This window comes from Erinaceus europaeus, chromosome 5 (assembly GCF_950295315.1).
Source record: "Erinaceus europaeus chromosome 5, mEriEur2.1, whole genome shotgun sequence".
NCBI classification, from domain to species: domain Eukaryota; kingdom Metazoa; phylum Chordata; class Mammalia; order Eulipotyphla; family Erinaceidae; genus Erinaceus; species Erinaceus europaeus.
In genome coordinates this window covers 86,539,312-86,567,215 of record NC_080166.1, presented here as the reverse complement: position 1 = coordinate 86,567,215, position 27,904 = coordinate 86,539,312, and the positions used below count along the sequence as shown (strand labels likewise).

Genomic DNA, 27,904 nt, shown 5'->3' with positions numbered 1-27,904 from the left:
CCCCACTTTCAGGGTGAAAGCTTCACAAGTGGTAAAGCAGGGCTGAAGGTGTTTCTCTTTCTCTTTCTGTCTCCCCCCTCCCCAATTTCTCTCTGTCTTATCCAATAAAATAGAAAAAAACTAAAAATGGCTGCCAGGAGCAGTGGATTCGTAGTGCTGGTATCAAGCCCCAACAACACCGTGGAGAAGAGAGAGAGAGAGAGAGAGAAAAGAAAGGAAAAAGAATCGAAAGGAAAAATAAGCTTTAGGAGCCAGGTGGTGGCGTACCACATAGAGCACAGAGCAATCCATGTGGAAAGCCCCGGGTCCTCACCTGCAGAGGAGAAGCTTCACAAGCAGTGGAGCAGAAGGGCAGTCTCTCTGCTCTCCTCCACATTTCTGACTCTATCATAAAAAGAGAAAGGAAGGAAGGGAGGGAGGGAGAGAGGGAGGGAGGGAGGAAAGAAGGAAGGAAGGAAGGAAGGAAAAGAAAAGACCCATTCCCCCTACTCTTGCACCCCCCCCTTATGGCTTAGTCTACTTATTTATTTAGGCTTTTATTCATTTACTTATGGGAAAGATAGGAGGAGAGAGAGAGAAAGAACCAGACATCACTCTGGTACACGTGCTGTCAGGGATTGAACTCAGGACCTCATGCTTGAAAATCCAATGCTTTATCCACTGCACCACCTTCCAAACCACATACTCTTATTTATTTTTGAATGCTCAAAATAAAGAAGGAATAAAGAAAGACAGAGTGTGAGAGTCAGAGAGAGAGAGAGAGAAACAAGAGCCCTGCTCAGCTCTGGCTGATGTTGGTGCTGGGGGTTGAACCTGGGACCTCAGAGCCTCGGGTATGAAAATCTCTTGCAGAGTCACTGTGCTGTTCCCCACCCCCTTGCCTCTCTTTCACCCAGTTCTCTCACCTGTGATCCGAATAAATGATTTTGAGGCCAAGAAAGTCGGGGTGCTGCTCCATGAACTGGCAAGCCATCTCTTTGTAAGTCCTCACTGACCACTTCCGGTCATGGAGCGAACCATCCAGTTCGTAAACCTGGGAAGGCAGGACCCCAGCAGACGTCAGAGGACAGCAAGGTGGCTCCCTGGCCCCATCACTCCTGTTCACAGGCCTCAAGGTGTCGGGCATGATCCAGAAGCCCTGGACTTGGCCAGGACAACACTTTTTAATGCCATGAGGTCAGGGTACCCGCCCGGCATGTCCCTGCTGAGTCCCTGTGTCTAGAACAGTGCTTGGCATCTGTAAAGTGGACAGACTTGTGTCCTGAGGGCAGCTCAGCTGGGGAGAGGGCCCAAGGGCCTGATACACTATACATATGCCCATGATACCACCTGCTGGTGGAGTAACCCCAAGGTGGCCACAACCACTTGTAGACTTTGTTTGTTTGTTTGTTTATTTGTTTTTAACCAGAGCACTGCTCAGCTCTGGCCTATGGTGGTGCCGGGGATTGAACCTGGGGCTTTGGAGCCTCAGATCTGACAGTCTGTTTGCATAACCATTATGCTCTCTACTCCCCGCCCCCACAACCACTTGTCACATGAGTGGTCAGGGAGAGAGCACAGGACCTGCATGCCAAGGCTCCACAAAGGGTGATAGGCTCAGAACCCAGCACCCTGCTCTGGTCTTGGCCTGCCTCTCTCTCTCTCTCTCTCTCTCTCTCTTTCTGTCTCTGTCTCATAAAATAAATGTTTTGGTTTTTTTTAATTAACAACTACTCATATATATATTTTTTTCCCTTTTGTTGCCCTTGTTTTATTGTTGTAGTTATTATTGTTGTTGTTATTGATGCCATTGTTGTTGCATAGGATAGAGAGAAATGGAGAGAGGAGGGGAAGACAGAGAGGGGGAGAGAAAGACATCTGCAGACCTGCTTCACCACTTGTGAAGTGACCCCCCCGCTGCAGGTGGGGAGCTGGGGGCTTGAACCAGGATCCTTACACTGGTCCTTGTGCTTAACCTGCTGCGCTACCGGCCGACCCCCAAAACAAATGTTTTTTAAGAAATGTATTTAGTACCTGGTGGTGGCACACCTGGTTGAGCGCATTGTAACACGTGTTACAATGGACAAGGACCTAGGTTCAAGTCCCACCAGGGACCACTTCACCTGCAGGGGGAAAGCTTTGCAAGTGGTAAGGCAGGGCTGCAGTTGTCTCTCTCCCTCTCTCTGTCTCTCTCTCCCTCTATATCTCTCCCTCACCTCTCAATTTCTGGCTGTCTCTATCCAACAAATAAATAAATTTAAAAAAACTTAAAAATATTTTATTTATTTGAATGAGAGAGAGATGTAAAGGGAAACGGACACAGAGGGAGAGAGACTGTGTTCTGGTGGTGCTAGGGATTGAGACTTTCAAGCCTGAAATTCTCCAGAACCATTATGCTATCTCCCCAGTTCAAGTCTTTTAATTAATTTAATTTTTATTTTTAAAGATTTTACTGAGGGGTAGATAGTATAATGGTTCTGCAAAGAGACTGTCATGCCTGAGGCTCCAAAGTCCCAGGTTCAATCCCCTACACCACCATCAGCCAGAGCTCAGCAAGGCATTAACAAAAAAAAAAAAAGATTTTATTTATCGGAACCAGCTGGTGGCACACCTGGTTAACTACTCACATTAAAATGCACAAAGACCCCGGTTCAAGCCCGCACCCCACCTGCAGGGGGAAAGCTTCATGAGTGGTGGAGCAGGGCTGCAGGGGTCTCTCTGTCTCTCCCCCTCTATCTGCCCTTCCCTCTAAATTTCTGTTTCTACCCAATAGTAAAATTATTTTTTAAAAAAGAAAGGGGGGTCAGGCGGTAGCGCAGTGGGTTAAGCACACATGGTGCAAAGCGCAAGGACTGGCATAAGGATCCTGGTTTGAGCCCCCAGCTTCCCACCTGCATGGAAGTCGCTTCACAGGCGGTGAAGCAGGTCTGCAGGTGTCTACGTTTCTCTCCCCCTCTGTCTTCCCCTCCTCTCTCCATTTCTCTCTGTCCTATCCAACAATGATGACACCTACAACAACAATAAAAAAACAGCAAGGGCAACAAAAGAGAAAATAAATAATAAAAAAAAAAGAAAGAAAGAGGGGGCCAGGTGGTAGCGCAGTGGGTTAAGTGCACATGGCACAAAGCACAAGGAGTAGCACAAGGATCTGGTTTGAGCCCTGGGCTCCCCACCTGCAGGGAGTCACTTCACAAGTAGTGAAGCAGGGCTGCAGGTGTCTATCTTTCTTTTTTTCTCCCCCTCTGTCTTCTCCTCCTCTCTCCATTTCTCTTTGTCCTATCCATCAACAACAACAACAACTATAGACAACAAGGCCAACAAAAGGGGAAAATGGCCTCCAGGAGCAGTGGATTCGTAAAGCAGGCACTGAGCCCTGGAGGCAAAAAAGAAAAGAAAAAGAAAAAGAAAAGAAAGAAACATCCAAAAAAGAAAGACAGAAAAAAATATTTTTTAAGACTTTATTTATGTCGGGAGCCAGGCAGTAGCACCCCTGGGTAAGTACATATATTATCATGTGCGAGGACCAGGGTTTGAGCCTTGCTCCCCACCTGCAGACAGAAACTTCAGGGGTGATGAAGCAGGGCTGCAGGCAACTCTCTGTCTCTCCCTTTCCATCTCCCCCTCTCCTCTCAATTTCTCTCCCCAATGATAAAGAAATAATAAAAAATAAATGAAAGAGTCTGTACTGTAGTTGCCACCCAGGAGAGGCTGTATAGACTAGGCTACCCTCACCGTTTGGTGTGGGGGTGGGGGCTGTCCACGGGGTGCAGGCTGGGGGAGGGGCCTGTGGAACTCAGCTCACAGCCCCTCGGCCTTTGTTGCTGGGTATTAGTAACACAATGAGAGTCTGAAGATCAGCGCTCCCCTGAGCTCTGAGTCAAGGGGGAGCACCAGGCAAGACGGCGGGAAAGAATCCCTGCTCCCGGGCTGGTCTTTGGCTGCTGATAAGCTGAAGCTCACCCTGCCCCAACTCTGCCAATAGAGGCCGAGTCTCCCGGGGCAAGAGGCCTTTGTTCCAGGGTCAGGCCCCGCCCCCAACAAATGGTCAGACCCTAGTTCCACTTCAGCCTCAGCCAAGGATTCCCCAAGCTGCACCGGCCTCCCCCACCCCCAGGAAGGCTGGCAGGGGGACAATGGAGGGAGGAGGAGTGGGCAGCAACCCCAAGTGAAGAGCAGAAACCCAGTGCCCTGAAGGGGTGGAGGGGGTCGGGCCCTGGGCACCAGGTTAAATACACATGGTACTTTGTTCAAGGACCTGGTTCCATCTCCCCAGCTCCCAAGCTCCCCACCTGCTTGCGGGGACGCGTTAAAGAAGGTCTGCAGGAGGGCCAGGTGGTGGTGCACCTGGTTAAGCGCACACATTACTGTGCAAGAACCTGGGTTCAAGCTCCCGGTCCCCACCTGCAGGGGGAACATTCACCAGTGGTGAAGCAAAGCTTCAGATGTCTCTCTCTCTCTCTGGGCGGAGCAGATAGCATAATGGTTGTGCAAAGAGACTCTTGTGCCTGTGGCTCCGAAGTCCCAGGTTCAATCCGAGTACCCCATAAACCAGAGCTGAGCAGTGGTCTGGTAAAAAAAAAAAAAAAATCTGCAGGTAGGTGTCTCTCTCTCTCTCTGTCCATCAGATAAAATAAAGGTAAGAGAGAGATCTGATAGAGTGGCTCTCAAGCATGAGGTCCCTAGCTTTGCATGTACCCTCTCCTTAATAAATAAATCGGTTTTCCAGGAGGTGGCGCAGTGAATAAAGCATTGGACTTTTTTTTTTTTTTTTTCTCCTCCAGGGTTATTGCTGGGCTCGGTGCCTGCACCATGAATCCACCGCTCCTGGAGGCCATTTTCCCCCCTTTTTGTTGCCCTAGTTGTTGCAGCCTCATTGCGGTTATTATTGCCATTGTTGACGTTGCTTTGTTGTTGGATAGGACAGAGAGAAATAGAGAGAGGAGGGGAAGACAGAGAGAGAGGGGAGAGAAAGACACCTGCAGACCTGCTTCACCGCCCGTGAAGCGACTCCCCTGCAGGTGGGGAGCCGGGGGCTCGAACCGGGATCCTTACACCGGTCCCTGTGCTTTGCGCCACGTGCGCTTAACCCACTGCGCCACCGCCCGACCCCCAGCATTGGACTTTCAACCAGGACATACTGGGTTCAATCCCCAGCAGCACATGTACCAGAGTAATGTCTTGTTCTTTCTCTCTCTCCTTCTTTCTTGTTAATAAATGATGAGACTCTTAAAAAAAAAAAAACACAAAAAACCGTGTGAGTGTATGTGTGTTGTTTGATAGCTGAAAAAAAATACATACATATATATATATATATATATATATATATATATATATATATATAAATTTTACCTCCAGGATTACTGCTGGGACTTGGTGCCTGCACTACAAATCCACTACTCCTGGCAGCCTTTTTTTTTTTTTTTAATTCCCTTTCATTGCCCTTGTTGTTTTGTTGTTGTTATTATTGTTGTTGCTATTGATGTCGTTGTTGTTGGATAGGACAGAGAGAAACGGAGAGAGGAAGGGAAGACAGAGAGGGGAAGAGAAAGACACCTGCAGAACTGCTTCATCACTTGTGAAGCGACCCCCCTGCAGGTGGGGAGTCGGGGACTCAAACCGGAATTCTTAGGCCGGTCCTGGAGCTACCGCCTGGCTCCCAGGCATGAGAGTCTTTTGCAGAACCATTATACTGTCTCCCCAGCCCTGTTTTTTTAAAGTTGCTGGGTCCCCTGGAACAACTGCTCCTTAAAGAAGGCTGGTGGTGGTGGTGGTGGGGGTTATGCTAAGCCCTGCACCCTGCCTTCCCTGCACGCCCACCCTGCGCCCAATCACTCACCGGGAAGAGCATGGCACGCAGCTCCAGGTAGAGCACTCTGTCCTGGTGGAGCTCGAGCAGGGCCTGCAGGACGTAGTCTTTGAACACCGGTGCGTAGTGCACCAGGCCCGAGATGGTGAGGAAGATGGTCTCGAACTTGGACCAGACGGCATCCTGGTCCTTGTAGGTCCCCTCGGGGTCCTCAGTCACCAGAGTGAAGGCCTGCAGCAGTCTGCTCATGACACAGGAGCATGAAGGGACACCACGAGGAGCAGCCACCCACCAGGCTCTCCTACCCCGCTGACACTACCATGCCTGAAGCCTGGATAGAAATAAAATGTTGGGTGTCGGGGGCAGGGGTGGCACACCTGGTTGAGTGCGCACATTACAGTGCACAAGGACTCGGGTTCAGGCCCCTGGACCCCACCTGCAGGGGAAAAACTTCACAAGTGGTGAAGTGCCCTCTCTTTCCCTCTCTCCTCTCTCTCTCCCTCTCTCCCTCTTTCTCCATCTCTCTCTCCCTCCCTCTCTCTCCCTCTTCCCCCCCTTTCTCCCTCTCCCTCTCCCTCTCTTTCTCATCTTAATAAATATTATGGTCCAGGAGATGGTGCAGTGGATAAAGCGTTGGACTCTCAAGCACAAGATCCTGAGTTCAATCCCTTGTAGCATATATATCAGAGTGATGTCTGGTTCTTTCTTTCTCTCTTCTCTCTTTCTCTCTTTCTTTCTCTTCTTTCTCATAAATGAATATATATATATATATATATATATATATAATCAGTCAATATATATAATATATATAAATATATATGTACTCAGTTCTTGTGGACTTTTTTCTTTTTTAATGATTTTTTAAAAAAATTATCTTTGTTTATTTATTGGATAGGGACAGCCAGAAATCGAGAGAGAAGGGGGTAGCAAACAGAGAGAGAGAGACAGAGAGACACCTGCAGCCCTGCTTCACCACTTGTGAAGCTTTACCCCTGCAGGTGGGGACCAGGGATTTGAACCTGGGTCCTTGTGTGCTATAACATGTGCACTCAACCAGGTGTGCCACTGTTGGTATGCTTCTAAATCCTGCTTATAAGACCTTCTGTTTTGATCATCACATTAGGTTCGCTTGTATTACTTATGATGAATTCTATTTACATAACCACTGTTAACTAAGCACCCCCCTGCCTCAGGGACATTGGTTTAATCCTCATTGGTTCGCTCTTTTCCCTTCTCCCCACCCCCATCCTATAGTACTTCTTTGTTCCTGACTCTTCCACTCAGGAGAGATGCAGGACATGCCACCACCCAGTCCCCAATAAATATTGAAAAATGTTTCTATTAATATATATATATATATATATATATATATATATATATATATTCTAACAACTTCAAAAAAATGTTTCTATTTAAAAATGTTTTTAGTGGGATTTGGGCAGTAGCACAGCAGGTTAAGCGCAGGTGGTGCAAAGTGCAAGGACCAGCATAAGGATGCCAGTTCGAGCCCCCAACTCCCCACCTATAGGTGAGTTGCTTCACAGGTGCTGAAGCAGGCTTGCAGGTATCTGTCTTTCTCTCCCCTCTCTGTCTTCCCCCTCCCCTCTCCATTTCTCTGTCTTAAAAAAAAGTTTTTTGGGGGTCGGGCGATGGTGGAGTTCCAGCCCCTGGTGCGCACCTGCAGGGAGAAAGCTTCCTGAGGCATAAATCAGGGCTGCAGGTGCCTCTCATTCTCTCCCTCTCTGTCTCCCCCTTCCCTCTTGATTTCTGCTTCTATAAATAAAGACAATATTTTTTAAAATGTTTTTAGTTATAAAATTTGTAATTCTTTTTAATTTCTAATTTTTGTAATGGCCCACAAAGTGGTTGTAACAAACTTGCAAGCATGAGGTCCTGGGTTCAGTACCTGGCCAGGCATGTGCCAGAATGATGCTCTGGTGTTCTCTTACACTAAGTCAAAGGTACACTCGGTACTAAGCAGTAGCACATAGTACTAAGCACAAGGACCTGTGCAAGGATCCAGGTTAAAGCTCCCTCTCCCCACCTGCAGGGGGGAGGGCACTTCACAGTTGGTGAAGCAGGTCTGCAGGTGTCTCTCTCTTTTTACTTAAATTTATTTTATTACTTTTATTTATTGGATAGAGACAGACAGAAATTGAGAGGAGGGGGAGGTAGAAAGGGAGAGAGACAGAGAGATACTTGCAGCCCTGCTTCACCACTCATGAAGATTTCCCCCTGTAGGGACCGGGGGCTTGAACCCAGGTCCTTGCACACACTGTAACATGTGAGCTCAACCAGGTGTGCCACCATCTGGCACCCCTCCCTCTCTGTCTCCCGTTCCCCTCTCAATTTCTCTCTGTCCTAGCCAATAAAATGGAAAAAAAGATGGACACCAGTAGCAGCAGACTTGTAGTGCTGGCAATGAGCTCCACAAGCAATAAATAAATAAATAAATAAATAAATAAATAGAAAAATATTTTTAATGTATACTTTTGTAAATTATTATTATAAACATTCTTTTTAATGTTTATTTATTTTTTGCTTCCAGGGTTAGCTCTGGGGCTCGGTGCTTGCACACAAATCCACTGCTCCTAGAGGCTATTTTTCCCTTTTGTTGCCCTTGTTCTTGTTGTTTTTTTATCATTGTTATGGTTATTATTATTGTTGTCATTGTTGGATAGGACAGAGAGAAATGAAGAGAGGAGGGGAAGACAGAGAGGAGAGAGAAAGGCAGACCCCTGCAGACCTGCTTCACCACATGTAAAGAGACCCCCCTGAAGGTGGGGTGCCAGGGGCTGGAACTGGGATCTTTGCACCGGTCCTTGCCCTTTGCGCATGTGCACTAAACCTGCTGCACTATCGCCTGGCCCCCAAATTTTTATTTATTTTATATTAAGGAGAGAGTGAGAGAGAGATACATATTTACTGCTAGAGCATAGCTCAGCTCTGGCTTCTGATGGTGCTGAGGATTGAACCTGGGACCCAGAGCTCTCACCTGTGATCAAACTCCGTGACGTTCTGTAGCCCCCTGCGGTGATCCGCCAGCAAAATCCACTGGGAACATTTCCCGGGCACAGGGGTTGGGGGATCCGGGTGAGCGAATATGAAGTTGAAGGTCCCATTGGGAGTGACACAGAAATGGCAGTGTGGCCTGTAGGTCACGTTTTTCACCAGCCAGTCCATGTTCAGGATGCCAAAGTCATGGAGGTGCAACGCAGCCCCTGGAGAGAGAGAGAGAGAGAGAGAGAGAGAGAGAGAGAGAGGAGAGAGAGAGAGAGAGAAGATGGGAGGCTAAGAGTCAAGGCTGGGGGTGGTGAAGAGATGTGCAGAGAGACAGGAGGAGTGGGCACTGTAGGAGTCCCCTCTGTGACAGACTTCAGTGTGACATCCTCCCTACTCTGCATCCACCTGGCTAGGGTTGAGCCCCCAGCACACATGGTACTGCCACCAGGAGTTCTGGTGGGGGAAGGGCATGGCACAGCCCTGTGTGCCCTGAGCATGATCTGAGGCTGGAGGACTAGTGCTGTCCAGCCAGAGCCCCAGGCCTGCTCCCTTGGTTTCTATTTATAGGATGAGCTGGGAGACATTTACAGACCCCACCCCCTTACCAGTCTGCCAGCAAGAACAAGACACAGGATGACTGAGTGGAGTGTTCTTGAATACATTTTTTTAAATTTATTATTGGATAGAGACAGGGAGAAAATGAGAGCAGAGGTGGAGACAGAGACAGAAAGACACCCGCAGCCCTGCTTCACCACTCATGAAACTTTCCCCCTGCAAGTGGGTACCAGGGGGTTGAACCCTGGTCTTTGCGCACTATGTGTGTGTGTGTGTGTGTGTGTGTGTGTGTGTGTGCGCGCGCGCACGCTTAACCAGGTGCTCCACCACCTGGCCCCCTTGAATATATTTTCTTAGTATTTATTTTATTTTAGGCCTTGTGATTTTTGTTTGTTTGTTGTGTTTTGTTTATTTTACCAGAACACTACTCAGCTCTGGTTTATGCTGGTGCTGGGGATTGAACCTGGGACCTCAGAGCCTCAAGCAGGAGTGTCTCTTTGCACAACTATTATTAGTATTTATTTTACCATTATGTATTCTTTTCTGAAATATTTATTTATTTACTTTGGATAGAGACAGACAGAAGTTGAGAGGGGAGAGAGGAGTAGGAAAGAGATGGAGAGAATCCTTGCAGCCCTATTTGATGGCCTGTGAAGTGGTCCTACTGGAGAAGGAGAAGTGTGTGTCGGACTGGAACCAGGGGCTTGAGCTGGGGTCCTTGCACACTGTGATGAGTGCACCCAGCCAGGTGTGCCCCTATCTGCCCCCGTTTGTTTTATTTTTAATTTCTTTATTGGGGGATTAATGATTTACAGTCAGCCATAAAAAATAATAGTTTGTACATGCATAACATTTCCCAGTTTTCCACATAACAGTTCAACCCACACTAGGTCCTCCTCTGCCATCATGTTCCAGGACCTGAACCCTCCCTCCCACCCCAGAGTCTTTTACTTTGGTGCAATACACCAATGTTTATTTTATTTTAATCACACACAGAGAGAGAGAGAAATACCAGAGCATTGCTCATCTCTGGCTGAGGGCCATGTTGGGGACAGAACATTAGACCTCACACCCCCAAGCATGAGTTTCTTTGTAGAGTCATTATGCTGTCTCCCCAGGCATGTTTATTTTATTATTGTTTCTTTTTTTTTAATAGGGTAAGACAGAGAGAAATTGAGAGAGGGAGAGAGAAAGACACCTGCTTCACTGCTTGTGAAGTAACCTCCCTGCAGGGAAGCCAGGGGCTCGAACTGGGATCCTTGTGTGGGTCCTTGCACTTGGTACTATGTGTGCTTTACCTGGTGTGCCACTGCCTGCCTCCACCCCTATATATCTTATTTTAATGAGAGTGATACATACATACAGAGAGAGAGAGAGGGAGTGTGAGATACCAGAGCACTACTCAGCTTTAGCTAATGGCCTTGATGGGGACTGAACCTTAGACTTCAAAGCCCCAAGCATGAGTTTCTTTGCATAATCATTATTTTATTTTAATGAGAGAGATAGAGGTAGAGAGAGAGATCAGAGCACTATTCAGAACTGGCTGATGGCAGTGCCAGGGATTGAACCTAGGATCTCAGAGTCTCAGGCCTGGAAGTTCATTCGCAGAACCAATATGCTGTCTCCTCGGCCCCTCCTGGCCAATAATGGCCTCCACGCTGCAGGCCCCTCCCTACCTTTGGGCATCCTTCTCAAGATGTGGAAGACCTGGCTCTGCTCCATGAGGTGCCGGGCCTGGAAGAAGTGCATGCTGGGCAGGAAGCTGCTGGTTGAGGCTGCCCGCTCCACCTCAGCACTCTTGAGGGCCATGAGCTTGGCATTGGCCAGCTCCTCGGTCCTGCTCAGCACCAGCTGCCCCCCCAGTCGCATCATCCTCTCCTGGGCCAGCAGCTGCTCCCGCACATCCTGGGTGGTGGGGGCTGAGAGGATAGGAGGCAGCCCTGTGGCCAGCAGCAGTGACAGTAGCCACAGAGGGAGCAGCATCTGGGTGTCTGTAACAGCAAATGTGCAGGTGCTCAGCCGTGTCAGAATGGGGGTGGGGGGTGATGGTCTCTCCAACTCAGGGCTGAACCCCAACCTCCTTCCCTCCAGGCAACAGCAGACTCCCCTCTGAAAAAAGATCTCCAGGTTTAGATGGGGGTACAGGTAGGGGGGACTCCTAACAGATCGCTGGGTTCATAGCAAGTCCTGTTGACAAGAGCAGGAGTGGGGACACACAGAGAATTCATTTGCTCTGGCCCTGCCAAGGTGGGTCTCAGGACTCCAGATGTCTAGTGCTTTTTCTCAGTAACAACCGGTTTTAATTCCTCCCCCTCCAGATAGAGACAGAAACAGAGAGAGAACAGCCCCCCGTATTTCTACTTCAAAGCAGTGGGAACCAGGTTTGAGCCTGGGTTATGCACATGGCAAAGCAGCACCATATCCCAGAAAGCTATTTCACTGAAACTTGGTGGTAAATAAATATATGTATGTGTGTATGTATGTATGTATGTATGTATGTATGTATGTATTGGACAAAGACAGCCAGAAATCAAGAGGGAAGGGGGTGATAGAGAGGGAGAGACATCTGCAGCTATCTCACCACTCACAAAGCTTTCCCCCTGCAGGTGGGGACCGGGGGTTCAAACCTAAGTTCTTGTGCACTGTAACATGCACCCCCACCCGCCCCAGTGTTCATTCTTAAATGGATCCTTTTATAGGACCAGAGAAAGGTGTAAACATTCAAACAGCCCTGAGCAGAAGAAAGTTTCCCCAAGAGAGTACCACTGCATTTGTAATGTTTCACTTCGGAACAGAACCAATCAGTACAGGGATATCAGGCAGCCAGATTGGCCCTCCAGCACAATAAAGCCACAGACGGTACTGGATGGTGGCACCCTGGGTAAAACACACCCATCACCAAGCATTCAGACCCAGGTTTGAGCCCCTGGCCCCACCTCCAGGGGGAAGCTTCACAAGTGGTGGAGCAGGGCTGCAGGTGTGTCTTTCTCCCTTCCTGGGCCCCCAATTACTCTCTGTCCTATAAAAAAAATAATAAAATATATTATTAAACAAAATCCTTTTGAGGGGGTCGGGCGGTAGCACAGTGGGATAAGCACATGTGGTGCAAAGTGCAAGGACCAGTGTAAGGATCCTGGTTGGAGGCCCCAGCTCCCCACCTGCAGGGGAGTCACTTCACAGGCGATGAAGCAGGTCTGCAGGTGTCTATCTTTCTCTCCCCCTCTCTCTGTCTCCCCTCCTCTCTCGATTTCTCTCTGTCCTATCCAGCAAGGACGACATCAATAACAACAGCAATAATAACCACAACAACAATAAAAAATAATAAATATAAAAAAAAATCCTTTTGAAGGAACAAAATTGGAGAAAACAAATGATTAGTTGGTTCAGGATATCTGACTCCCAAATAACAGAGATTCCAGAAGGAAGGGAGAGAGAAAAGGAAGGAAGGAAAGAAAGAAAAGATAGACGGAAGGCAAAAAGAAACTACAAAAAAAATCGTCATGGTGCGGAGGGTAGATGGCATAATGGTTATGCAAAAAGACACTCTTGCCTGAGGCTCCAAAGCCCCAAGTTCAATCCCCTGCAGCACCATAAGCCAGAGCTGAACAGTGCCCTGGCAAAAAAAAAAAAAAAAAAAATTGTCACAGGGTCTGGGTGGTGGCGTACCTGGTTGAGTGCACATGTCACAATGTGTGAGGATGCAGGTTTGTGCTCCTGGCCCCCACCTGCAGAGGGAAAGTTTTGCAAGTGGTGAAGCAGGGCTGCAGATGTTTCTCTGGCCCTCTCCCTCTCTATCTCCTACTTCCTCTTAATTCTTGGCTGCCTCTATCAAATAAAGATACCAAAAAAAAAAAAAAAAAAAGAAAAAGAAAATTAAAAAATCTGTCCGAGAACTAAAGACTTGAGCTGTGGGGTTGATAAGACCAACTGAATGCCAGCATAGTACAATCCATTACTAGACAGCCCATCTCAGAAACATCACCGGGATACTTCAGAATGTTAGCATTTTCAAAATTTCTGGAAGCCTTCAGAGAGTGGCTAGTCCTGGCTGGCAGTGAGCAGTGACTTACGAAAGAGGAGAAGGAAATTTCTACTTATGAAAGAAGAGAAGGAAATTTCTATTTATTAAAAGTCCTCTCAGGTCAAACCCTCCAATTGACAGTTTGCCCAGGGTATCCATTTGAATGGCATCCAAGAACTGTTTTTGCAGGCTTCACCTTAGGATGCCTGAGAGGAAAGAATCCAGACTACAGAAGACCTCAGGGACAATTCCATGCTATAATACCTTTTTCTTTATCTTTTTTTTTCTTTTTTCCTGAGAGAAAGAGTGAAAGAGGCCACAGTATTGAAGCTTTCTCCATGTAGTGGGGACCAGGCTCGAACCTGGGTTTCATACATGGCAAAGCAGAGGACAATCCAAGTGACCTAAGTCACTGGCCCCACTAGGGCCTTTTTTAAAATTTGTATTATCTTTATTTATTTGATAGAGATAGATAGATATCAAGAGGGGAGGGGAGATTAGAGAGGAAGAGAAACAGAGACACCTGCTACCCTGTTTCACCACTCCAGAAGATTTCCCCCTGCACATGGGAACCAGGGGCTCAAACCCGGGTCCTTGCACAAGTCCTTGTGTGCCTAGTACAAGTTGTGCTTAACTGGGTGTGCCACAGACTGGCCCCAAGGTGGGGGGGAATTTAAAAATTTCTATTTGTCTATGAGAGAGGCAGGGGAGAAAGAGAGAGAGAAACAGAGGACACCCGGAACCTCATGCTTGAGAGTCCATAGCCTTACCCATTGCACCACCTCCCGAGGCCACCCCAGGGGGAATTTTTAAGGAACTAGATGACTATTGACATTAGTTACATAGTTACAGTGGGGACTCTACTTCCCAGTCAGAGAGTTAGACTGCTTCAACCCCTTCAACTGCACTAAATTCTTCAGTCTCCAGACTCCAGCGTGTGTGTACAGCTAAGCTGTGGGCAGAACAGAGGAAGGTGACAACCACACCAGCACCACTGCACCTCACCCTTCACCCTCCCATCAGCTGCTGCAGCCCCGGCTTCCTCTCACCCCAGTGTAACCAACAAGAGTCCACCAAGGCCTCAAGCCTCTCTGGGGACCCCATAGCACCCATGCAGCTCAGCCTCTGGGGACATGTCCCAGCCTGAAGGACTGGGACATGTCCCAGTACTCAAGGCTGAAGGGGGAGATGGGTCTGTCAGCAGGCAAGGCTATGTTCTGTCCTCCACCAGATCATGTCTTCCTTTGTGCCTGTTGCATTTTTCACAGCCAGTGAGTGCAAACTGGAAGTGTGGCTTATTCATGGAGAACAAAGGCCTAGGCCCCAGGCATCTGAGACTCTGAGCTAAGGCCCCCAGACAGGTCACCAGCTGCCAGGGGGAAGCCCACATCCTCCCTCCCTCCCTGCCTGCCCACCAGTCCACTTCAGGGCCAATCTCCTTGTCAGCTGCCCTCTGGGCTCCAGGCAGACCCCAGCCCGGGGGATACCCAGTACCTCCAAGGAGCTCCCGAGACAGTGGGCTGCTTCCTGAGTCCCCTCTACAGCTGTACGGGCTGCTGCACTTCCTGCCTGGGCAGCTTTCACTTCCTTCCACCCTCTGGGGACAGGTCTGTCAGGGAGAGTAGAGTTACAGCATAAGTGTGTGTGTATGTGTGTGTATGTGTGTGTGTGTGTGTGTGTGTGTTGTTTATGGTTGTGCATGTTCATGCAATACATGTAGATGCATTGTCCACACGCATGTGTAGTGTGTGGACACATGTGTCCAAGTCCATGTGTACAGGCTAGTGTGTGTTCATGTCTGTGTTTGTTTATGTCCTTTGGCTGGCAGCCATGCTTACGTGTTTTGTGATCACATGTGGGAATTCTGTGTGTAGCTGCATGAGTGTTAGGAGGTGATGGATTTCTACACGTATTTCATATGTTTAGGTCTCTGTGTGGGTGTATGTGTGTGGTGTGTGTTTCTGTCCTTATCTATTTATGTGTCTGTGTCTTGTAAGGTCCAGAACAGAAGAGGCTAAGTATACTCTATTTTTCAAATTAAAAATTTTGTATTGGGGGACTAATGTGTTATAGTTGATAGTAAATACAATAGTTTGTACATGCGTAACATTTCCCAGTTTACCACACAACAATACAACCCCCACTAGATCCTCTGCCATCATGTTCCGGGACCTGAACTCTCCTCCACCACCCACCTACCCCAGAGTCTTAACTTCGGTGCAATATGCCAATAAACTATACTCTTGAAATTGGGAATTGTAGCCATTCTGAATGGGTGAGTGAATTGGAGGTGCAGGAGCCCCTGGGGAAGAAGGTGAAAAGGCAGCTGTGAGGGGCTGGGCAGTGGCACACCTGGTTGAGTACACATGTCACAACTAGCAAGGATCAGGGCTGGGAACCCGGTCTCCACCTCAGGGAGAAAGCTTTACAAGTGGTTAATAGTGCTGCAGGTATCTATCTCCTTCCCTCTTGATTTCTGGCTGTCTCTATCCAATAAATAAAGATTTAAAAGATATATATTTTATTTATTTATTTTAAATGATTTATTTATTCCCTTTTGTTGCCCTTGTTGTTTTATTTTTGTAGTTATTATTGTTGTTCTTGATGTTGTCGTTGTTGGATAGGACCAAGAGAAATGGAGAGAGAAGGGGAAAACAGAGAGAGGGAGAGAAAGATAGACACCTACAGACCTGCTTCTTCACTTGTGAAGCTACTTCCCTGCAGGTGGGGAGCCAGGGGCTCAAACCAGGATCCTTACGGGTCCTTGCACTTAGTGCCACATGCGCTGAACCCCCTGCACTACCGCCCAGCTCCCAAAGATATATTTTTAAGGCAGTTAAGATAGATGGTAACTGCCTCAGGGAGAGTCAGTATTTTAAGAGCAGGGCTCTAGAGAGACAGGAAGAGGTGAGGCCTAAGGGCTTGGGAAGGCTACACAGGACAGAGTGGTTCAGCTACAAGGGAGTGGTTCAGCTACAAGGGAGACAGCACAGTGGTTCTATAAAGGACTCTCATGTCTGAGGCTCTGAAGTCCCAGGTTCAATCTCCAGCACCACCGTCAGCCAGAGTTGAGCAGGGCTCTGAAGTTTCTTTCTTAATCTCTCTCTCTTTCTCTGTCTCTCTCCCTCCTTCTCATTAAAATAAAATAATAAATAATTTAGAAAAGAAGGGTCGGGAGTCGGACGGTAGCACAGCAGGTTAAGCGCACATGGCACAAAGCACAAGGACTGACTAAGGTTCCCGGTTTGAGCCCCCAACTCCCCACCTACAGGGGAGTCGCTTCACAGGTGGTGAAGCAGGTCTTCTCTCTCTCTTCTTTCTCTCCTCCTCTCTTTTTTCCCCTCCTCTCTCCATTTCTCTCTGTCCTATCCAACAACGATGACATCAATAACAACAACAATAATATCTACAACAATAAAAAAACAAGGGCAACAAAAGGGAATAAATAAATAAATAATTTTTTTTTTTTTAAAAGTTCCTTTCAGGAGAGTCTGAGCAGTGGTGCACCTAGCTAAGCATACACATCAGTGTGCTCAGGGACCCAGGTTCAAGTCCCAGTTCCCCACTTGTAGAGGGGTTGCTACACTAGCAGTGAAGCAAGTACTGCAGGTGTCTTTCTGTCTTGCTTTCTGCTTCCCCACCCCTCTCAATTTCTCTCTGTCCTATTCAATTCAGAGGAAAGTAAGATAAAAATAAAAAGTTCCTTTCTGCAGATACAGTCACATTTGGAGACACTGGGGCTTAGACCTTCAACATATGAATGTGGAGACACAACTATGTCTATAATGTCAAGCTTGGTAAGTGAACATGACCCATTTCAGTAGCCTAAGCTTCACAAGCTACGAAGTAGTGTTGCAGATGTCTCTCTGTCTTCCTTTGTTTCCCCCTTCTCTCTCTTGCTCTTTTTTTAAAAATATATTTTATTATCTTTATTTATTTATTGGATAGAGACAGCCAGAAATTGAGAAGAAGGGGAAGTTAGAGAGGGAGAGAGAGACACCTGCAGCCCTGCTTCAACACTTGAAAAGCTTCCCTCTTGCAGGTGGGGGCCAGTGGGCTTGAACCTGGGTCCTCGTGCACTGTAATGTGTGCTCAACCAGTGTGCCACTGCCTGGCACCTCTTCTTCTTCTTTTTTTTTAAAGTACTTATTATCTTTATTTATTTATTAGATAGAGACAGCCAGAAATTGAGGGCAAATGGGAGGAGAAAAAGAGGGAGAAGGGGGGCCAGGCGGCGGTGCACCCATTTAAGCACACGCAGTACTAAGCGCAAGGATTCAGGTTTGAGCGCTCCCTCTCCACCTGCAGGGGAAAGCTTCACAAGTAGTGAGGCAGGGTTGTAGGTATCTCTCTCTATCTCTCTCTCCCTTTTTTTTGCCCCAGGGTTATTGCTGGTGCCTACACTATGAATCCACCGCTCCTGGTGGCCATTTCCTCCTTTTTTTTTCCTACCTCCTGAGCCCCAAAACCAACTTTGATCCATACTCCCAGTGGGGGAGAAGTGATAGGAGGAAGAGGATAAAAAAAAGGCTCTGAACTCCAGCTCTATCAGGACCCAGAGAGAAAAGAGGAGAAGGGGAGAGATATTTGGATGTGGTAATAGGGTTATGTTTGGCTTGGAGGGGAAGAGAGGCCTGGACCTTCAAGAATAAGGGGGCAATCCTGTACAAATGTAGACAGATAGTTGTAGAGATAACAGTTAACCCTTGTCTGCAACTTTGGGAGAACTGTGGTGGTCTGCAATGGGGGTACTTAGAATTCAGAACTCTGGTGGTGGGAACGGTGTGGAGTTGTACCCCTGTTGACATGTAATTTTGTAAATCAATATTGAATCGCTAATAAAAAAATTTTAATGCAAAGCACAAGAAAACAGAACACAACAAAAGGAGACAGACAAGTCTGTACATAATATTCCTTGCACCAATCTTTCTTTCTTTTTAAAGATTTTATTTATTTATTCATGAGAAAGATAGGAGGAGAGAGAAAGAACCAGACATCACTCTGGTACAGGTACTGCCGGGGACTGAACTCAGGACCTCATGGTTGAGAATTCAATGCTTTATCCACTGTGCCACCTCCTGGACTACTGCACCAATCTTCCTAATTTTCTTTTTTTTAAATTTTTTAAAGTATTTATTTATTCCTTTTTATTGCCCTTGTTTTATTGTTGTAGTTATTATTGTTATTGAAGTTGTTGTTGTTGTATAGGACAGAGAGATAAGGAGAGAGGAGAGGAAGACAGAGAGGGGGAGAGAAAGATAGACACCTGCAGACCTGCTTCACCACCTGTGAAGTGATTCCCATGCAGGTGAGGAGCTGGGGGCTCGAACTGGGATCCTTATGCCAGATCTTGCACTTTGCACCACCTGCACTTAACCCACTGTGCTATTGCCCGACTCCCAATGTTCTTTTTTTTTTTAACCAGAGCCCTGCCCTTCTTCGATTTATGGTGTTGCAGGAGACTGAACTTGGGAGCTTGGGGCCTCAGGAATGAAAGATTTTTTTTTTTTTGGTCTGGCTTTCATTTTTTCTCTTTATTGGAGAGAATTAATGGTTCACATCCAACAGTAAAATATACTAGTTTGTACATGGGTAACATTTCTGAGTTTTTCACATAATAAACTTCCTTCTCTGCCATCATTCGCCCCCACCCCAGAGTCCTTTACTTTGGTGCAATATAAGGAATGAGTGTGTTTTTTTCTTCATTGCGAACACCTCAAACAGCCTCAGCCGAGATGCATCTGACCAGGAGACAAAGCAGCAGCCAAAGAGAGGAATGAGTCTTTTTGCATAATCACTATGCTATCTATCTTCCCCACCCTCTTTCTACTATAATATGTGTGTTTCAATTACTATAAAAATGAGACAACTTCTAACAAAATATTTGTAAATGAAATGAACACATAAAACAGACGATTCAAGTCTCCAATGGTCAATATATATATAATTTTTTCTTCTAACTAAAGCTCAGCTCTGTTTTCTGGTAGACCCAGTGACGGAAGCTGGGACCTCGGAGCCTCGGGCATGAAAGCCTTTTGCACAACCACTCCTTTGTCTCCCCAGACCTCTGGTCCATATTTGCCCACCTGCTCCCCATTCAGCCCAGCTGCTGAGCCCCTGCTATTCTAGTCAGGGCAGGAGACTGGGCAGGGCAGGGCAGGAACTAGATAGGCAAGATTGGATTCCTACTGGATTCTCATATTGGAGATGAGAATAAATGGGACGGGCAGAGGCTGCCCAGGGCATGCCTGCTAGACCTCCCTCCAGTGCAAAAAGCAACAGAGCTCATAACAAGGTACTCCTTGGGCCCCATCAGCTGACCAACATGCAGTCATCTTAAGCTTACACAAGCTCATTAGATCTCAGTGGAGTTCAAGAACATGAGCACACAGAGGCAGCATGACTGGGTTCCTGAGGTCAGCATGGTATACTGGTATACTTGAACAGAAAGCTATCTGGGGGCCAGCGGAATAGCTCACTTGGAGCTGCTTGTGGTTTGGGAGATGGTGCAATGGATAAGGCATTGGTCTCTCTCTCTCTAAACAGAGCACTACTCAGCTCTGGCTTATGGTGGTGCAGGGGATTGATTGAACCTAGGACTCTGGAGCCTCAGGCAATAACAGTCTCTTTGCATAGCCATTAAGGCTTTGGACTCTCAAGCATGAGGTCCTAAGCACAATCTCTCTCCTCTTTTCTCATTAATAAACAAGTGAAATCTAAAAAATAAAGTGAGCTGTTTTGCCATGTACATGACCCAAGTTCGAGTCCCACCATCACCACATTGAAGGAAGTTTTGGTGCTGTGGTCTCTTTCTCTCTGCCTCTCTGTTTCTGTCCAAGACATTCTCTCTCTCTCTCTCTCTCTCTCTCTCTCTCTCTCTTTCTCTCTGTTATTCTGGGCCAAGGAGCACAGGACTCCCATTATCTGAGACCCCACAGGCCTCAGGTTCAATCCCTAGCACCACCATTGGCCAGAGCTGAGCAGGACTCTAGTCTAATCTTTGTCAAAAGAAATGAATACGTATTTTTTAAAATTATCTTTACTTGTTGGAGAGAGACAGTCAGAAATCGAGAGAGAAAGGGGATATAGAGAGGGAGAAAGAGAGACACAGAGACATTTGCAGTCCTGCTTCACCACTGGCAACGTTTTCCCCCCTGCAGGTGGGGACCAAAAGCTCAAACCTGGGTCCTTGTGCACTGTAACATGTGCGCTCAACCAGGTGCACCACTGCCCAGTTTTTTTTTTAACAGTCAGTAGGTCATTTTTGGGGGGTGGGTATAGAATGCTATTAAGAAATTCATACGGAAAAAAAAATTGAGGGGGGAGACTGTATAAAGTAGAAATTCTTCCTTTGAATCCCAGGAGGTAGCATTGTGGATAAAGCATTGGACTCTCAAGTATGAGGGGGGGGGGTGCGGAGGGAGGGGCGTCAGAGCAGGCTCCCCACAGAGAGGGAGGCCCTGGCGCAGGGGCAGTTGTCTTTGGTCTGGACTCTGTTCCCCGAGGGCTGTGTGACAATTCACATGTGGGCGGAGAGGGGACAGAGGCCCAGGGACACTGTGTCAGCCAGGGCCAGGGAGAAGCCAGTGGAGGAAAGTCTGCACTGCAGACAACGGCGTATGGGCCCAGAAAAAGTGGCTCTTCCCAGCAGCGTCAGGAGTCTCTCGGTGGCCAGTCAGAACCTGTGCTTAAGGCCCAAAGCCTGGCCATAGTTTCCTCTTCTGACCAGCTGCCTCTCCTCTCCCTCTCCCTCCCCACCTCCCCAAAACAGCTGAGCTGATAAACAAGCCACCACCTGCTACACCCCCCCCAAAACTCCAGTCCCCAAGTCCCACCCCTTCCTCCTCCCTGCTGCTCCCCCTCCCTTCCTCCCTGCAGCCGAACTTCCCCAGCAGCTGCCACCACCTGGATCCCTCATCCCCCCAGCGTCCACCTCCCCCTCACTGTCCCCTCTGCCTGGCGGCCACCAATGGCATAGAAGGAGCCTGAACTCCAAGCCCTGGGCTCTCCCTCCTCCTCCTCCTCCTCCTCCTCCTGTCCCTCCTGGGAGCCAGTGTTTCTAACAAAACATTTGCTCCTGAAAGTATGAGGGGTGTGCTGTCCCCCCCCCCCCCCGCTCCCCAAGGAAAGGAGTCTGTGGCGCCAGACTCCCCCACAAAAAGAATCTTATGCCTGAGGCTCCCAAGTCTCAGGTTCAATACCCTATACCACCATAAGCCAGAGCTGAGTAGGGCTCTGGTAAAAATAAATAGAGAGAGAGAGAGAGAGAGAGTGTGTGTGTGTGTGTTTTGGGACTCCAGGCCAGCCGGCTCACAGCAAAGCCAGAGAGGTTGTGGTAACTTCTGGGTCCCTGGTCATTATCACTGTTCTTTCTTTGTCCAGGTGATAGGACTGTTAAAGGGATAATGAAGAACAGACTCTGTACCCACTCTGAGAGTCTTGTCTTAACAATGAATTGATAAGAGAGCATGATTATTCAGAAAAATTAAACTTTTACTGACAACAAAACATGTTAGGGAAAGAAAGAGAGAGAGAAAAGAGATAAAGAGGAAAAAAGAGTTGAGGACTCACAGGCTTTATGGTCACATGGTGGTTCTAGGAGAGTACCCCCCCTTATAAAGCCAAAGACTCCACCTTCACCTGCTACCACTCCCATTTCTGCATGGTGCCTTCAACAGGAGAATGGCCTACGTAAGACACCAGGTGCTCTGCTGGGATCCCACTGAAATAGTGTCAGGCTTTCACCCTCTGAGACAAAATGGAGGAGCCACAGGGAAGGTGGGCACAGGCTGCAGTGGGAGTTCAGGGAGCAGTGAGTCTGAAGAGGGAGCCCCACTGTAGGTGTGTGTGTTGCTGGGGGGCGCGGGTGAAGCCCTGTATCAGGGCCTGAGGGGAGGAGTGAGGTGAAGCAGCACTGCAGACCAGTAGTTCTCCACGGGCTATGATATGTGCATCCTGACGTTTTCAACCACACCCCAGCCTCTGACCCACATGCCAGTGGCCCCTCCCCAGTTATGCCAATCAAAGAGTCCCCAGGCACTGGCAAGTGCCCACCTGGGTGTGAAAGTCCTATGGACTAAGAATAAGACCCTCCTTTCAGGGCTCTCCTCTTGGTGAGGTATCTATACAGGTTAGAACACTGGGTTTCACTGATGCCTTTCTTTCTGCTTCCTTTTTTATTTTTTTTAAAAGATATTTTATTGTTATGATTATATTATTATTATTTTTGACTTCAGGGTTATCACTGGGGCTCGGTGCCTGCACTATGAATACACTGCTCCTGGAGGCTATTTTTTCCTTTTGTTGCCCTTGTTGTTTATTGGTTTTTGTTATTATTATTGTTGTCATTGTTGTTGGATAGGACACAGAGAAATCCAGAGAGGAGGGGAAGACAGAGAGGGAGAGAGAAAGACAGACACCTGCAGACCTGCTTCCCCTCTTGTGAAGAAATCCCCTTGCAGGTGGGGGGCCAGGGGCTCCAACCCGGATCCTTAAGCTGGTCCTTGGGCTTTGCTCCATGTGCACTTAATCTGCTGCTCTACTGCCCAGCCCCCTTTGCTTCCTTTTTAATGTTACTTTATTTTAATGTAATTCTTTTTTATTGAAACCAAGCCTTGTTCAACTTGGTCTTATAGTGGTACTCAGGATTGAACTTGGAACCTTGTAGCCTCAGGCATGAAAGTCCTTTTGTGAGGGTTGGTTGGCAGTGCAGCAGGTTAAGCACACATGGTGCAAAGTGCAAGGATCCCAGTTTGAGCCCCGGCTCCCCACCTGCAGGGGGGTCGCTTCATGGGGAGTGAAACAGGTCTGCAGATGTCTATCTTTCTCTCCCCCCTCTGTCTTCCCTTCATCTCTCAATTTCTCTGTCCTATTCAACAACATTAATGGCAGCAATAATAACAACAAAGACAACAAAATAGGAAAAAATGGCCTCCAGGAGCAGTGGATTCGTAGTGCAGGTACCGAGCCCAAGAGATAACCCTGGAAACAAAATAAATAAAATAAAATAAAGGCTTTTTGTGAGCTGGGGTAGACAGCATAATGGTTTTGCAAAGAGAATTTCAGAGCTGAGGCTCCAGAGTCCCAGGTTCAATGCCCTGCACCACCATAACCCAGAGCTCAGCAGGGCTCTGGTAAAAAATAAATAAAGAAAAGAAATTGAAAGTCTTTCTGTATTACCCTTATTCTGTCTTCCCAGACATACTTCATTTTTTATTCATTGAACCTTGGTTTTACAACATTATAAGATCTTAGAACTTTTATTGTATTTTTAAAATTTTTTATCTTTATTTATTTACTAGATAGAGACTCAGAAATCAAGAGGGAAGGGGGAGATAGAGAGGAAGAGAGACAGAGAGACACCTGCAGCCCTGCTTCACCACCTGTAAAGCTTTCCCTCTGCAGGTGGGGACCAGGGATTCAAACCTGGGTCCTTAAGCATTGTAACATGTACGCTCAACCAGGTGTACCACCATCCGGCCCCTCTTTTATTGTATTTTCATGAACAATAAGACTGGACCACAGCTCAGCTCTGGCACATGAGGTATCAGAGATCAAAGCGGGACCCCAGGGATTCAAGCCCTGTACTCTACCAGCTGAGCTGGACTCCCAGATCTGTACAAACACCTTTTTGGTTTTTTTTTTAAAGATTTACTGGGCCAGTGAAATAGCTCACGTGGATAGTGTCCTGCTTTGCCATGTGCCTGGCCCAAGACTGAGGCTGCCCCCCCTCACTGCATTGAAGGACACTTCAGAGCTGTGGTCTCTCTTCCCATCCCTCTGAGGAAGCAAAGAAGGGCTGGGTGGTGAGGCACCCAGTTGAGCGCACACATCACAGTGCTCAAGGACCCAGGTGCAAGCCCCTGGTCCCCACCTGCAGGGGGGAAGTTTCATGAGCAGTGAAGCATGGCTGCAGGTATTTTTCTGTCTCTCACCTTCTCTATCTCCTCCTCCCCTCTCCATTTCTCTCTGTCTCTATCCAAATAAATAAATATTAAAGAGAGAGAGCATAGTGAGCATCTTCTACTCCAAGAAACATAGCAGCGATTGCCATACACAGAATCCAGGTTTGAGTCCCTAGCCACTACATGGGAGCCCCTGGGGGGAGTTTCACGAAAGGTGGAACAGCACTGCAATGTCCTGCTTCACTGCCTGTGAAGCGACTCCCCTGTAGGTGGGGAGCCAGGACTCAAGCCTGGATCCTTTCGCCAGTCCTTGTGCTTCTTGCCACATGTGCTTAACCCACTGCGCTACCTTTTCTATCTAAAAATAAAACAAAACAAAAAAAATGCTCACTGGGAGTGGTGGAGTCATGCAGGCACTGAGTCTCATTGAAGATTCTGGTGGCAAAAAAACAAAATAAAGAAAGGAAAAGAGAAGAAAAGAAAAGAAAAGAAAAGAAAAGAAAAAAGAAAGGAAGGGAGAGGAGAGGAGGGGAGGGGAGGGGAGGAGAGGAGAGGAGAGGAGAGGAGAGGAGAGGAGAGGAGAGGAGAGGAGAGGAGAGGAGAGGAGAGGAGAGGAGAGCTGGTGTGCACATGGTTAAGTGCACATGTTACAAGGCTTGAAGATCAGGGTTTGATCCCCTGGTCCCCACCTGCAGGGGGAAAGCTTCATAAGTGGTGAAGTAAGTCTGCAGGTGTCTATCTTTCTCCCTCTCTGTCTCCCTCTTCTCTCTCAACTTCTTTCTGTCCTATCAAATGGAATAAAGAAATAAACAGCAACAGAATTAAACAAAAGATTGAAATGAGCTAGTGCATAATGCTTGAGTAAGTACCAAACAGTTTGCAAGCAGCCATCTTAATTGGTTCCTCTGCACCGGGAGCTGTGCTAAGCTTGAGGCACAGGGCTGAGGGATGGTGGCCACCCTGTGATGAGAGAAACAAGGACCAGCCTCAGGCCATACAGAGGAGGAGAAGCCAGAGCCCAAGGAGGATAGGGAGCTGAGAACTGGATGCCTGGGGATCTGGGCTGGTGGTCTTCCCAGAGAAGGCAGCAGAATCTTCTGGATGAGGGAGGCTTGTGCAGAGGGACTAGGCAGGCAGTATGTCTTGGCACTAGAAGTGTGTCTGGTGTCCTGATGAGTGGAGCTTTCGACTCTCAGACATTAAGGTCCTGAGTTTGGTCACTGGCAGTGAGTGCCAGCCTGGTGCTTTGCTTCTCTCCCTCTCTCTTTTTTTCCCCTTAAATTTTATTTTTGGTTTTAATATTTCAATTTATTCATTATTGGATAGAGACAGAGAGAATCCAGAGGAAGGAGGAGATAGAGAGGGAAAGAGACAGAGGCACCTGCAGTCCTGCTTCATCACTAGTGAAGCTTTCCCCCTGCAGGTGGGGACCGGGAGCTTGAACCTGGGTCCTTGCACACTGTCATGTGAGTGCTTAGCCAAGTGCACCACCACCTGGCCCCCTTCTCTCTGTCTCTGTCTCTGTCTGTCTCTCTCTCATCTCTCTCTTAAATAAATCCGGACTTCCCTCCAAGGCTGGACCCCAAGTAAGTCTGATTTGGGGTTGGATAGGATGGTGTCATAAATTATAAGCTGCCCTGGTGGGTTGCATTGGATCGACCTTCTCGTGGTGCATGCCGTGAGTACCCATTCATTGGGGAAACTGACGATCCTTCCTAGCCGACTGAATCCACATGGATCCCAGTCACTTTCAAAGCCAGCAACAAGCAGCTCCTGACAGCTTTCAACCTGACCTGTTGACTGGCTATGGAAGAAGGGCAAACGCTAGAAGAAGAAGCTGCCCTGGGCCCTTTTTAAAGATAGTTGTTGAGCACATACATGATATAAATATAAATGATATAAAATGATACAAATATAAAATAGAGAAGTGTTTAGGGTGGGGGAGGTAGTAAGAAGACTTTATGCAGAAGACTCACATGCATGGGGCTCTGAGGTCCCAAGTTCAGTCCCCCACACCACCATAAGCCAGAGCTGAGTTGTGCTCTGGTAAAAGAAAGAAAGGGAGGGGCCAAGTTAAGCACACACATTACAGTGCACAAGGACCCGGGCTCAAGCCCCTGTTCCTCCACCTGCAGGGGAAAAGCTTCACGAGTGGTGAAGCAGGGCTGCAGGGGTCTCTCTGTCTCTCTCCCTCTCTATCTCCCCCTCCCCTCTCAATTTCTCTCTTTTTCCAATAATAAATAAATAAATATTTAAAAAGAAAGCACTTGTAATGGTGAGGTCGGCCATGAATTTGACACCCAATATCACATCAGAGTAACAATCAACTCTCTAGATGGCAGCCCAGGAGGTGGCACACTTAATTAAGGGATAGACTCTCAGACATGAGATTCTGAGTTTGATCCCTGGCACTGAACGTGTCAGAGTGATGCTTTGCTTCTTTCTCCCTCTATGACTTTTGAAATAAATAAAAAAAAGCACGGGGAGCCAGGCAGTAGCGCAGTGGGTTAAGTGCACCTGGTACAAAGCACAAGGAATGGCGTGAGGATCCCGGTTCGAGGCCCTGGCTCCCCAGCTGCAGGGAAGTCTCTTCACAGGTGATGAAGCAGGTCTGCAGGTGTCTATCTTTCTCACTCCCTCTCTGTCTTCCCCTCCTCTCTCCATTTCTCTCTGTCCTGTCCAACAACAATGGAGAAAAAAATGGCCACCAGGAGCAGTGGATTCATAGTGCAAGCACTAAGTCCCAGCAATGACCCTGGAGGCAAAAAAAAAAAAAAGTGATTATCCTGTATTTGCCATTTTCTTAAAAAAAATAAATAAAAACCACAAATCTATTTAAAAGAAGAAGGAGAAGGAAGGCGAGAAGGAGGGGAAGGAGAAGTCGTCTGTGGATGGTGGCGCTGTACTTGGTACTCACTTCTCTCTCTAAAAATGGAAACGTTTGGGCAGAAAGCTGACTCGGTGGTAAAGCACTTAAGTTTGACTTCCAGCACCGCCTAAAGTTAATAAATGAATAAATTACAGTTGATTAAACACACAAAGGTATTGGGGAAGAGGGCAATAGTTGGCTCACCCAGTAAACACACATGTTAACGCTAGCTAGAACTTGGGTTCGAACCCCAGACCACTTTGTAGAAGCACCTGCAGGAAGGGAGCTTCACTAATGGTGAAGCAGTGCTGAAGTCTCTCTCTTTCTCAAATGTATTTCTGCATTTATGAGAGAAAGAGGGAGAGAGAGAGAGAGAGAGAGAGAGGGAGAGAGATTCAGAGCATGTGATGCCGGGCACTGAACCTGTGACCTCATGCTTGAGACTTTGTTGCTTTATCCACTGCACCACCTCCTGGGCCACTCTTTTTGATTGTCTCTTCCTGGCTGCTGTGGTTACTATCTCTTCTCAGATATTCAAAGGAAATGAAATGGGACCAGATGGTGGTGCACTTGGCTAAGTGCACATAGTAAAGGAATGGAAAGAAAAATTGGGCAGGGGGAGATAGCATAATGGTTCTGCAAAGAGACTCTCATGCCTGAAGCTCCAAAGTCCCAGGTTCAATCCCCTGCACCACCATTAGCCAGAGCTGAGCAGGGCTCTGATGAAAGAAAGAAAAAAAGAAAGAGAGAAAGGGGTGGCTGGGTGG

The 27,904-nt window shown here is 47.6% G+C and overlaps 1 protein-coding gene across 6 annotated transcripts in view; it reads right to left on the bottom strand.

Moving 5' to 3' along the window:
• Positions 1-27,904, bottom strand: part of ADA2 (adenosine deaminase 2) — a 47,229-nt gene that overhangs the window by 9,183 nt on the left and 10,142 nt on the right. For 2 of the 6 annotated variants that reach the window (XM_060191466.1, XM_060191467.1), the window contains 4 exons: positions 11,020-11,334; positions 8,781-9,006; positions 5,816-6,026; positions 906-1,033 (listed from right to left, as the gene is read on the bottom strand). In XM_060191466.1, coding sequence (XP_060047449.1) covers positions 906-1,033; positions 5,816-6,026; positions 8,781-9,006; positions 11,020-11,326 — 872 coding nt within the window. In that variant the 5' untranslated portion in view covers positions 11,327-11,334. Of the gene's footprint in view, positions 1-905; positions 1,034-5,815; positions 6,027-8,780; positions 9,007-11,019; positions 11,335-13,009; positions 13,070-14,233; positions 14,317-14,858; positions 14,974-27,904 lie in introns of those variants that run through there. The other 4 variants (XM_060191464.1, XM_060191468.1, XM_060191465.1 and 1 more) reach the window with 4 other exon arrangements.